This window comes from Ahaetulla prasina, chromosome 2 (genome assembly GCF_028640845.1).
Source record: "Ahaetulla prasina isolate Xishuangbanna chromosome 2, ASM2864084v1, whole genome shotgun sequence".
Taxonomy (NCBI): domain Eukaryota; kingdom Metazoa; phylum Chordata; class Lepidosauria; order Squamata; family Colubridae; genus Ahaetulla; species Ahaetulla prasina.
Genome location: NC_080540.1, coordinates 221505453 through 221517780, shown reverse-complemented (window position 1 = coordinate 221517780; position 12328 = coordinate 221505453). Strand labels below are relative to the sequence as shown.

General features: G+C 39.0%; 1 protein-coding gene across 6 annotated transcripts in view; it reads right to left on the bottom strand.

Moving 5' to 3' along the window:
• The window catches only part of PSIP1 (PC4 and SRSF1 interacting protein 1), a 31975-nt gene that overhangs the window by 5319 nt on the left and 14328 nt on the right, over positions 1-12328 (bottom strand). For 5 of the 6 annotated variants that reach the window (XM_058171437.1, XM_058171436.1, XM_058171439.1 and 2 more), the window contains 6 exons: positions 10691-10792; positions 10051-10113; positions 4632-4734; positions 3508-3583; positions 1685-1913; positions 793-908 (listed from right to left, as the gene is read on the bottom strand). In XM_058171437.1, the coding sequence (XP_058027420.1) occupies positions 793-908; positions 1685-1913; positions 3508-3583; positions 4632-4734; positions 10051-10113; positions 10691-10792 (689 nt within the window). The remainder of the gene's footprint in view (positions 1-792; positions 909-1684; positions 1914-3507; positions 3584-4631; positions 4735-10050; positions 10114-10690; positions 10793-12328) is intronic. The other variant, XM_058171440.1, reaches the window with a different exon arrangement.

Sequence of the window (12328 nt, the reverse complement as noted above, 5' to 3'; positions counted from 1 at the left end):
ACCAATCTGAAAAGGCCCATGAACAAAAATTCACTAATAGGGATGATTTTTGTATTTTTTAAAAAATTAAACAATATATAGACAGATTACAAAAATCATGTTCAATCATTGTTTCTATAGTTTGGTATGGATATTTTGAAAATTGGTTAATGTTGAAAAATAATTCTTTGGAGATTTTGCATGGCCTTGTGATAAAATAAAAGTGCTTATTTCATGTTCCTATTGTTTTTTATTATGGAATACCAAGAGGAAATGAAAAGCCTTTATTTACTTCAAAATAAAATGTTAGAACATTTTGGATGCTGTTGCAATTCTCTAGTAACTAGTCGCATTCAGCTTTCTGGTTTAATTGTAGGATTTTTTAAATCAGTTTCATGAGGAAAAAAATTGAAATTGGCACACTGGTGTTCTTATGTAAATCTTAGATAAAGTCAGTTAGCTGGTTCTTCATTTTCTTCTGATATGGCACAATGGTTATGATGGAGCTAGGGAGAATCCTGCACAAAGCTATCCTCAACTAGGTAACTTTGGGTTAATCTTTCTCTTTCAGCCTAATATATCTCATAGAATTATGGCCAGATTCTAGAGAAGAGTGTGCTATATTATTTTTTCTTGAGAAAGGCAGATAAATAAAAGAAAAAATTATAAAGTTATAAAGCTAACTAATACAACACTGAATGGGTACATGGGTCTTACTGAATTACTGAACTACTCTTGTAGCTTGGAAGGTGAAAAGGTCATTAATCATATAACCATTTAATGTCTATAAAACTAAATGCCTACTATACTCACGATTCTCCTTCCATTTGTTCTTCCTGTTTACGCTTCCTTTCTGTTACTTCACGTTCATGCTGGCCTTTTAGAATGTTTCTTCTATGAGCCCCTTGAACATTTCTTCCTTTTTTCTTCTTTTTCATTTTAATTTGAATAGGAATGAAAGGTTTTAGTTGTTGAAACAATTGTCTATACTAATTGTACATCAGGTGAATGATCCCGAATAAAAATTCTATCATTTTTAAGAAAAGTGACATGTAATCTATCTTGCATTGCATTGCTTCTCCACTGCATTTTTAAAATTTAATAGCCCCTATGAAATCCTGTTTTACCCAGGTATTTAAAACTGAATTAAACTTTCAACAAAATGAAAAGAAACAACTGAGCCATGACTGCAGTTATTATATTTCATATAATATTTCATGATAATTTAGCTTTCATAATGTTATTAGATGAAAGATAAGGTATAGCTGAATGAGAAGCATCCTAATAAAAGGCAGCAGCAAATATAATATGTGATATCAGTATTTATATTTGAATTTAAAATGAACCCAAACATTCCTATTAACATGGGACTCAAAATTCCTCTAATAGTATCATCCTACTGTAGGAGATGACTAGGCTGAGCCTGAGAGTCAAACGCATCATCTGTCTGGAGTCCCTACCACCACCCCGAAAGAGATCTATGTCCACCCCCTCTTATCTGCCACCAATTTGCCTTCATTGTTAGTAGATCAGATTCTTGTATATACTGCATAGAATAAATTCTCAATGCTTTTGAACTCTAGCCTGGCTCCTGGTTTCTTGTGCCTGATAGTACTTAATAAATAAATAACTCAAGAAATATTGCTATGCAATATATAAAGGAAATTTGTCTGTATCTGAAATGAAAGAAATAAAATTCATATACTTTATTCCCTTCTTGCTCTTCTCCATCATCTTCACTATCAGAGGCAGATGCTGATCCCACTTTAGTAGTATTTTTCCTTTTCAAGTCTGTGTCTTTTTTATTTTCCTTTTTATCTGGGTCTTTTCTAATTTTGTCTTCCTCTTTTTGACTATCGTCATCTCTTCTCTGCTGTTTTTTGGGTGGCTTCTCTTCAACACTCTTTCTCTTACCCTTATCTTCCTCATGAATGCTAAAATATATCAAAACAAAATAAATATTAGCTTTATTTTTAAATTTAAAAATTATATTAAAAAAAACAAATTTACCTTTAGTTCTGTGTTCACTAAAAAAATATTACCTCTTGATATGAAAACATCTATTTAAAAGAATGTTGATATCAAACATTCAAGACATAGTGAAATCTTTGGCAGTTCAATAAACAAACAATTGAATGGAGAATCCAGGTGCTTGAAGTAATGTTCTTCAAAATTTCAGAATGATATATGTTGCATACACTTTACTTTAGGTATTTTAGGTTATCTCTTTTAAAGAAAACTATTGTACTTGTTTAAGAGAGCAAGTCTGTTTATCTATAGAGTTTAAATAGATTCTCTTTGCGATTGCACTTATGACTGGGTCTTTTGGAATGAGTTTTCAGATTTTCTACTCTAAAGGTCTATTTGAGAGAGATGAAACGCCCTGAAGTCAGCCATTCACAAAGCAGAAGGAACAGATACTTAGAAAAAATAACCATCCAAGTTTTATGAGGGGAACATCTATTTTAACAGGAAAAGAGAATCTTTCTTACTGATACAATCATCTTTTAATCTAAATCCTACAATGCATCTTCAAACCATTAACCCACCATTTATTTTTTATCATCTACACAATAGACGATACACAATATTTTGATGCCATATCAATATTTTGATGCCCAAAAAACTCTGGACTAATAGGAACAAGTGATGGGTCCAGAACCTCAGTAAGAAAAATACTCATAAGGTATCCACCTTTGGACTCATTTTTTTTAGGACTACTACAGTGGCATTTTAGGTAACGTATGCATTCAGATTTTTCTGTGGTAAAATAACATCTTTATTCTTTTTTCACTGTTCCGTTTGGGATTTTATTTTACCATGGTAATTTAGTGGTAAATGTTTGCATTATTTTTAAGTTGGCTATTTAATTATGACATAGTGAGTGCTCTTTTTTAAAAAAAAAAGTACAAAGGCTCACAATTCTAATATGGGATTGATGAACCAGAAATAACTTGCAAAATATACTGGACATAACTGAATTTAGAAGTCTGGTTGCTGTACTAATGAGATGGGAATTCCTCAAAAGCAGATCCATGCAAGTATGGCAAAACTCTAATCTAGATACAAATAAGCACATAGGTAACTAGGCAGATGATTTAGATTTAGATTTTTCAAGGATCTGTAACACCAGCTTTTAGAAGCAGTCAACTATGAAAGCAGTGATCTGAATTCCTAACCAACAAAGCCTGCCCAGAATGCTTTCATGCTACTAAAAGTTATTGAGAAGTTTAAAAGGTCACAATTAAGGTCACAACCTATATGAAAATTGCATGGGATTAATTCTCTACATATGAGAAGGAAATAGTGGATAACAATGAATTATACATCTCTTGTAACAATATGTATTTCAGCCGCATTAAGGCAGTTAAATCTAGATCCAATGCATAGCATTCTATATTATTATATAGAATTAAATATACAATTTAATTATTTAATTTAATTGTAGATATTTAATTATATCTACAATTAAATATGGTATATTCCTACCTCTATAGAACAAACAGCAACATTTAAAAATAAGCTTACCTGTCACCCTCTGGAGGACAGTGTGGTTTTATCAATTTGGGCCTCCCTCTTGGTTTCGGAACTTTTATTTCAGTAGCTAGTGTCATTTAAAAATAGTTTAATTAACTGTATTAACTTTCAATAACAGCATTTGTACAAAGGTGAAATTTAACCATTAACAAGTTAATAAGGTTTACTACATTAGAGTATATCTCATGAACTTTTTATTTAAAATGCAATTCCTTCATTAGAATAATTCCTATTAAACAACAATTTTTCAAAATGTATTTTAAACCAAGATACTTATAAAACAAAGCAAACTAATAATGACTTAAAGGTAGACCAAACTGTTGTTATTCTTCTTGTGTCACATAAACATAACTATTAATAAACATGAGTATATACATTTCATATTAGATATGAAAATAAATTTGACTCTTCATGGATTCATGAGTTTGCTTGCAACAGAAGCTTTTTAAACATTGGTTACATAAGGTGCTTTACTGAAGAGAAGTCATATAAACAAAATATCCGGCTCCTACAAAGTCAGGCTATATGTACATTTTCTTCAAGTTTGAAATTCTAGACCTTTTCCTCCCATCTAACCGAGTCCACACATTTTCTATTTGCTTTCTGTTCCTGAGAATTCTCAGCTCAATATTTATGTAAAAAACAGACCACATATTCTCACCCACACAGATTTAGGTCTTACTGGAATCTAGTGGAATAAAAATACTGTATAGCTTTATGAACTAAGGCAGGTATGTCAAACCTGCAGCAAACTGGCTGCACACGGCCCTGGATAGCTAGAAATGAGTCCCCACAAGACACTCCCCCCTCCCAAAATAAGGGAAGTTTGTTATTTATATACATTAATTATATTATATATTTTATATGTGGCCCAAGACAATTCATCTTCATTCAATGCAGTCCATTTATTTTAATTCAATGTAATTTTTAAAATCCAAAATGAAAAAGCCTTGTTTGATTTTTTCAATCACAAATATTATTTGCTTTGCAAATAAATTCACAAATGCTTATTATCAAGCAATACTAAGGAACAGAGTATAATGCTTAGCAGAATGCACGTATCAAAATTTCTGTGTGTTCCTTCCCTTTTAAGAATGCTTTGTGTTATAACTTACCAGCTGGCCTTCCTCTTTTAGGGCTAGCTTTTGGAGCTGTAATTGCTGCAGTTGCTCCTGCCACCATCACTGCTGCTTCTTCTACTTCTGCCTGTTTTTCAGCCTGTATTAAAATAATTTATTTTTGTAAACTTGACCAAATTATACTACTGGTTCCGAATGGAAAATGACTTAAAAACTAATTACTGTTTTATGATTTATTTTTGAACTTTGGAAAGTGCTAACAAAATTAACAAAATGCTAATGAAAGGCAAAATCCAAAAGGGAGGGCTTTTCCAAACATGTCAATAGAAATAAAATGATAATGGAGGCAGTGGGTTCATCACTTACTTCAGAGGTAGACATTTCATAAAGGACCAAGAAAAAACAGAATACAATTTTGTCTCTGCATTTACCTCTAAGGGAAGGGGCGGTTGTGAGAAGCACAGATTGGGAATGAACACAATAGGGCAGTGATGGCGAACCTATGGCACGTGTAACCATATTGGTGGGCATGCAAGCTCAGCTCCGGCACACCAGCTGATTTTCGGGCCTTCTGGGCCCACCGGCACCGGCATTCAGAGGGCCTTGGAAAGGCCCATTTTTTGCTCTCCCGATTCCAGAGCCTTTCTAGGAGCCTTGGAAGAGCGAAAAGGCCTTCCCCACCACTCCGGAGGCCGGAAACGACCTGTTTCCCAACTGCTGCTCCCACCGGAAGTCAGCAAACGGGCCATTTCTAGCCTCCGGAAGGCCTCCGGGGGGGTGGGGTTGGGGAAGGCCTTTTCGCCCTCCCAAGGCTCCTACAAGGCTCTGGAGCTTGGAGAAGCAAAAAACGGGCCTACCAGGCCCACTGTGCCAAAAGCAAGGGGAGCGTGGGGGGTGTCGTGTGCGCATGTGCAGTGTGTATAGACTTAGGGTTGTGGGCATTCGCATGTGACCCCCCCCCCCGTGCTCCCCCCCACCTTTGGCATGCGATGGCAAAAAGGTTCGCCATCACTGCAATAGGAAATTAGGCAGATTAGTAAAAATGTCGTAATTGTTTAGCTAATTCCTTCAAGATTCAAGACACTAATAAAATATATTCGTACAACAAGAAATGGTAGAAGAGCTGTCAGATATCTTTAAAGAGTTCTTGAGAACTGAGGAAATGCCAGAGGACTGAGAACAGCAAATAGCAATAGCATTTACTTATATATTGCTTCACAATGCTTTACAGCCTTAAGCGGTTTACAGAGTCAGCCTATTGCCCCTAGCAATCAGGGTCCTCATTTTACTGATCTCAGAAGGATGGAAGTCTGAGTCAACTTTGAGCCTGGTGAGATCTGAACTGCCAAACTGCACGCAGCCGGCAGTCAGCAGGAGTAGTCTGCAGTACTGCCACCACGGCTCCCTTTCTTTTTTTTTAAACAAATTATATTGCAGCTTATTATCAAGGCAGCTTACAGGAAATAAAAACACAATATAAAAGAAATAAAAATAATAAAAAGTAAAAATAACCAAATAATAATCCCCATCCCACTCTGGTGACAAGCCACACACATATCAGCAATTTAATGGGGGCCATCCTGTTCTGGGTTCCCCAGGTCCGTTGGCAGAACCACATCTTCCGGGCTTTCCAAGAGTGTCAGAGTGGGGGCCAGTGTAATTTCTGGAGGGATGATGTTGCTGAGGGAGGGGGCCACCATGGAGAAGGCCCTTTTTCTGGGTCTCTTCAGATGTATCTCCTTGGGGAACGGGACCCGCAACATTCCTTGCCTCCCTGCTCTAGTGGGTCAGATGGATGTGACTGGCAAGAGACAGTCCCTCAGATAACTTGGTCTCAAGCCATGAAGGGCTTTAAAGGTGACAACCAGCAACATGCCTGTTTTTGGCCTGCAGAGTGGTTCTGGGGGTTGGGGAGGATGAAAACACAATGCTCAGAGGGTTTGGGAGGCCAAAAATGCCCGTATTCGGTCTATAAGACATACCTAAATTTTCACCCACTTTTAGGGGGAGAAAGGTACATCTTTTTCTTGTTAACATTCTTGTTATTAAAGAGAGTCTAGAGCCGAGGGAGACCACTGTACCTCAGATTGCCGGGTGTGAATCCCTCTTTGTGAGGTGGGGTCATAGGTGTCAGATGGGCTTGCTGGTCACGTACCTGGCTCCTTGCTGCGTGACAGCCGCCCTGCCCGAGCTCCTGGAGGTGCTGGCTGGGGTGGCAGTTGAGACCCCCAGACTTTTAGTCATGGGGGACTTTAACTTGCCATCTTCCGGCTCGTCATCGACGGCAGCTCGGGAGTTCATGGCTTCCATGACGGCCTTGGACCTGACCCAAGTAGTTGATGGCCCTACTCACATTGGGGGTGGCACTCTGGACCTGATTTTTGTCTCTGGTCAGTGGTTGAGAGATCTGGACTTAAAGGAAATAGTCATTGAACCTTTGTCATGGTCAGATCACTCTCTTCTTCGCCTGGACTTTCTGACCGCCATTCACCACCGCAGGGAGACGGAGCCGATACGTTGGTTCCGTCCCAGGCGCCTGATGGACCCGGATGGGTTCCGGACGGAGCTTGGGCCATTTCCTGAGGTCTGGCTCACGGCTCGGTTGAGGAACTTGTTGCGGCCTGGGAACGGGCGCGGCGGGGCCTTAGACCGTGTCGTGCCTTTGCGGCCTCTGACCCGGCGCAGGTCCCAACCGGCTCCTTGGTTCTCCGAGGAGCTGAGAGGATGAAGCGCGGAGAAGACGCCTAGAGAGCTCCTGGAGGTCTAGCCGTTCAGAAGCTGATCGGACACTAGTGAAGTCCTATACTAGGACTTACCTAGTGGCATTGAGGGAAGCGAGGCGTAACTCGCCTCCTCCTCATTGCATCGGCAGATAACCGCCCAGCCGCCCTGTTTGGTGACCCGCTCCCTCCTACACCAGGGGCGGGATGACCCGATGCAGGGACGTGCTGAGGAGTTTAACGGTTATCTATCGATAAAATCGTTCAACCGGGATGGTTTGGACCAAGATTGCGGTGATACGGGTGAGACGGCTGAGGGTGGTCTTGGTGACATTTTATGGGATGAGTTTGACCCTGTTGCTCCCGAGGACATGGACAGGTTGTTGGGGAGGCTGAATGCCACCACATGTTTACTGGACCCGTGCCCCTCCTGGTTGGTGCTGGCCACGCAGGAGGTGACCCGAGGCTGGCTCCAGGCGATTCTGGCGCTTCTTTGGTGGAGGGTGTCTTTCCGGCCGCCTTGAAAGAGGCGGTGGTGAGGCCCCTCCTCAAGAAGCCTTCCCTGGACCCGGCTGTTTTAGGTAATTATCGTCCGGTCTCCAACCTTCGCTTCGCGGCGAAGGTTGTTGAGAGTATGGTGGCATATCAGTTTCCCTTACACCTGGATGAAACTGTCTATCTAGACCCGTTCCAGTCCGGTTTCCGGCCCGGTTACAGCACGGAGACGGCTTTGGTCGCGTTGGTGGATGATCTCTGGAGGGCCAGGGATAGGGGTTGTTCCTCTGCCCTGGTCCTATTAGACCTCTCAGCGGCTTTCGATACCATCGACCATGGTACCCTGCTGCGCCGGTTGGAGGGATTGGGAGTGGGAGGCACCGTTTACCGGTGGTTCCCCTCCTATCTCTCCGACCGGTCGCAGTCGGTGTTGACAGGGGGGCAGAGGTCGGCCCCGAGGCCCCTCACTTGTGGGGTGCCGCAGGGATCGATCCTCTCGCCCCTTCTGTTCAACATCTACATGAAGCCGCTGGGTGAGATCATCAGTGGGTTCGGTGTGAGGTACCAGCTGTCGCGGATGACACCCAGCTGTACTTTTCCACACGGACCACCCCAACGGCTATCAAGTGCTGTCCCGGTGCCTGGAGGCCGTCGGGTCTGGATGGGGAGAAACAGGCTCAAGCTCAATCCTCCAAGACAGAGTGGCTGTGGATGCCGCATCCCGCACAGTCAGCTAAATCCGCGGCTGACCATCGGTGGCGAGTCATTGGCCCCGATGGAGAGGGTGCGCAACTTAGGCGCCCTCCTGGATGAACGGCTGTCTCTAGAAGATCATTTGACGGCCGCTCCAGGAGAGCGTTCTACCAGGTTCGCCTGGTGCGCCAGTTGCGCCTTTCTGGACCGGGAGGCCCTTTGCACGGTCACTCACGCCTTGTGACGTCTCGCCTGGATTACTGCAACGCCTCTACATGGGGCTTCCTTGAAGGGCATCCGGAGGCTGCAGTTAGTTCAGAATGCGGCTGCGGGTGATAGAGGGAGCCCTCGTGGCTCCGTGATAACACCCATCCTGCGCAGGCTGCACTGGCTACCTGTGGCCTTCCGGGTGCGCTTCAAGGTTTTGGTGACCACCTTTAAAGCGCTCCATGGCATAGGGCCGGGTTATTTACGGGACCGCCTACTGCGACCAGATACCTCTCACCGACCCGTGCGCTCTCACAGAGAGGGACTCCTCAGGGTGCCGTCAGCTAGGCAGTGTCGGTTGGCGACGCCCAGGGGAAGGGCCTTCTCTGTGGGGGCTCCCACCCTCTGGAACGAACTCCCCCCAGGACTCCATCAACTTCCTGACCTTCGAACCTTCCGTCGCGAGCTCAAGACACATTTATTCATCTGTGCAGGACTGGCTTAGATTTTTAAATTTAGAGGGGTTTTAAATTGATTTTAATATTTATATTTGATATTTATATTTCTATTTTTAATAATTCGGGCGCTAGAATAAGTTTTTTAAGGATTATTTTAATTTGTATATTGATATTGATGTTTTATATGCCTGTAAACCGCCCTGAGTCCTTTGGGAGATAGGGCGGTATATAAATTCGAATAATAAATAAATAAATAAATAAATAAAAATCTTATTACTCAAAAAAAATATGGTAATTTTAAGAGCCAAAATGGTTTTGTCAAAAATAATCATGTGAGAAACATCTTATTTCTTCCTTTCAGAAGTTAGATACTCTAGTGGACAAAGGATATATTTGACTTTAAAAAAAAAACTTTTGACACAGTTCATTGGTTTAAATGAAGGGGCAGCTGGGTACCAGAAAAGCAGAAATTTCTACCCACTAGGTGACCACCACCCGCTTTTTGAGTATGAGTCGAAACAGAATGGAAGACTTCCAGTGCTTATTAATATGGAGTAGAGTAATTCCCAATTTTTCTCTTTTGCTTCTATAATCTGTTCATATGTTTTGCAGGAAGTGAAAAGAAAACTAAAGAGAAAAGAAAAGGTTGACTCTCCCCTTATTAGCAGATATCTTTGTGAACTGAATGACCCTTATTTTTCAGGCAAACTAACTTCTCATGCTCCTTGTGGAAAAATATAGTTACTGGATCTGACAAGAGCAATCTTATAAATACCATAGAGTTTAGCAAAATATTCTGAAACAGTACTCTTCATTTAAACTATATATTGTTTGAAATAAAATTGACATCTTAATATAAATGTATAAATTTATAAGCATTACCTTTCTTTTTCTCCCCCTTCTAGCAACTTTAGGAACTGACATATCACTTGTTTTACTCATATCCTAAGGATAAGAACATTATTAAAATCATTCTGAATTACTGAACTTTTGAGTTCTTAATAGTCAAACCACCATTTTAATATAAAGCAAAAACTGCAATCAAAATTACCTAAAAATCTACACCAAAAACAGTTCATTAATTTAAATCAAATTGCAGTATTACTATTTGCAGCAAATATATATACTGATTATTAATAGTCTCTACTTGACTCTCAATATTTCTACCAAAATAACACTTACAAATTCAAAGAACTAGCAAAGTACTTGAGGATATTTAGGCAAGTTTGACAACGAGAAGTTTCAGAAGCATTTTGTAGGTCACATTGTTCTAATTACCACTTTTAACCAATTTACTATTAAGAAAACTTAAGCTATATCTACTCTAAAACAATTTTAACTAAGCTTCAATCTATCAATCTATCTTCAAATCTATCAATCAATTAATATTTAATATCTGGTGATTTTCTTTGAGAAATAGCAGAACTGAAAGTATGAGTGAATGAGAAATCCGAATTTTTCATATTGGGTGAATTAGGCTGCAATAAAGGCAGAATAATTCAAATGCTTTATATCAACATACTTCACTGTTAGGTTTTTCTGGAGAATCATCGTCTTTTAAAATTTCCAGCTCTTTTTCTTCAATTTCAGCTTCAGAAGTTTCATTGTCTGGTTTAACAGATCCCTGAAAGCAAGACATCAGAATAATTTTTATGTACATGGTCAAATTAGCTCTTATTCTTATATTCAATCCATTAAAATCCATTTTAATTTTCTGAAGGGATAAAAAATCATGCCCAAATATAAAAGAGTATATATTTTTTATATTTTAAAAACTTGTTTTTATATTTACTTGGAGCAGGTAAAGATAAAATATTTTTTCTTGAATATCCTCATTTGAGCTAATTTGTTTTGCAAATAGGCCGTTGTTGCTATCAAAGAATGCATCACATCACAAATGTTTGACATATAATAGATGGAACTTAAAAAATTATGTACAATATCTAATGAATATTTAAAGATATTGAGGCTGGACCTCCCATTCTGGTACTTACTAGGCAATAGGTTAATTGAAACCAACAAACCCTATTTTGTTTCACATTATCCACCTAAGTGGCTTGTAAAAGCTGCTGAGAGTTATCAATAAACTCAATAATGCCTACACCCAGAATTATTTCTTCCTTGAGTATGATTGCCCTTGTATGAAAACAAAATTAAGCCTTTTTTATTCTTTGAACCAATGCCGCACATCCTTAGATTTACTCAACTATTATTTTGATATTTAAATAAATTATATAATAATCATATAACAATTAACCTGAGTTGCATAAACATTTAACAATAGTTTGGCTAAATCCACATATTGAACCACTATGTGGCTTGTTTTAGTTTAGCACATTGCATGACTTGCTAAATTGTAGCCAGTTGCATTTTATTCCACTTAATCAATTTATATACAGACTACCTGCAATTTGTTCAATAAATTATATCTAAATTATGGCCTAGGGCAAAGTACAAAGCCTTTTTTTCTACATGAAATTGAAATAAATTTTACTAATCCCCAAATCCATAGTCAGATGATATATATGTTTACTAATAATAACCAAATATAATAAATATACACAAAAGTCTGCAGCCATATTTTTGAGATTTCAAGGGAAAATATTAGCAGAGGAATATGTATGAGACAGTATGCATTTAAAAATTGATGTAACATTGAAATCAAATCCACACTTTCAAGTTCAAGAGCTGGAAGCACAGATAAAATTTTACAAAGTATCACATTGCTATCCTCTAAACTACATTTTGATTTTTAAGTTACTCTAATTATTGTATATATCAAGGTAAAATTGGCGCTTCTCTTGGAACTTGATTATAGAATCACTCCCTCAATGAACCACTAGGAAGAACAGCATTAAGGATACATTCTTTGCACTGTCATCAAGTTTTTTGGCATTTGCTACCTCTCTTCATTCTTATATTGCTTATTATATTTTGGTTAATCATGCTTATTATATACAAAGCATAATTTCATACAATATGTATTTCTCATGGGAACCAAGATAGTTTATTTGCTTTCTCCATATAACGTTAGATGATATTTTTTTTAAAAATTACAGATTGCTCATACCGTAGTACTTTGAAAAGGGAGTGGAAAAGATAACAAAGACTTTCCTGCAAGATACTGACCTGGCTTGTGTATAAATTAAATCACTATTTT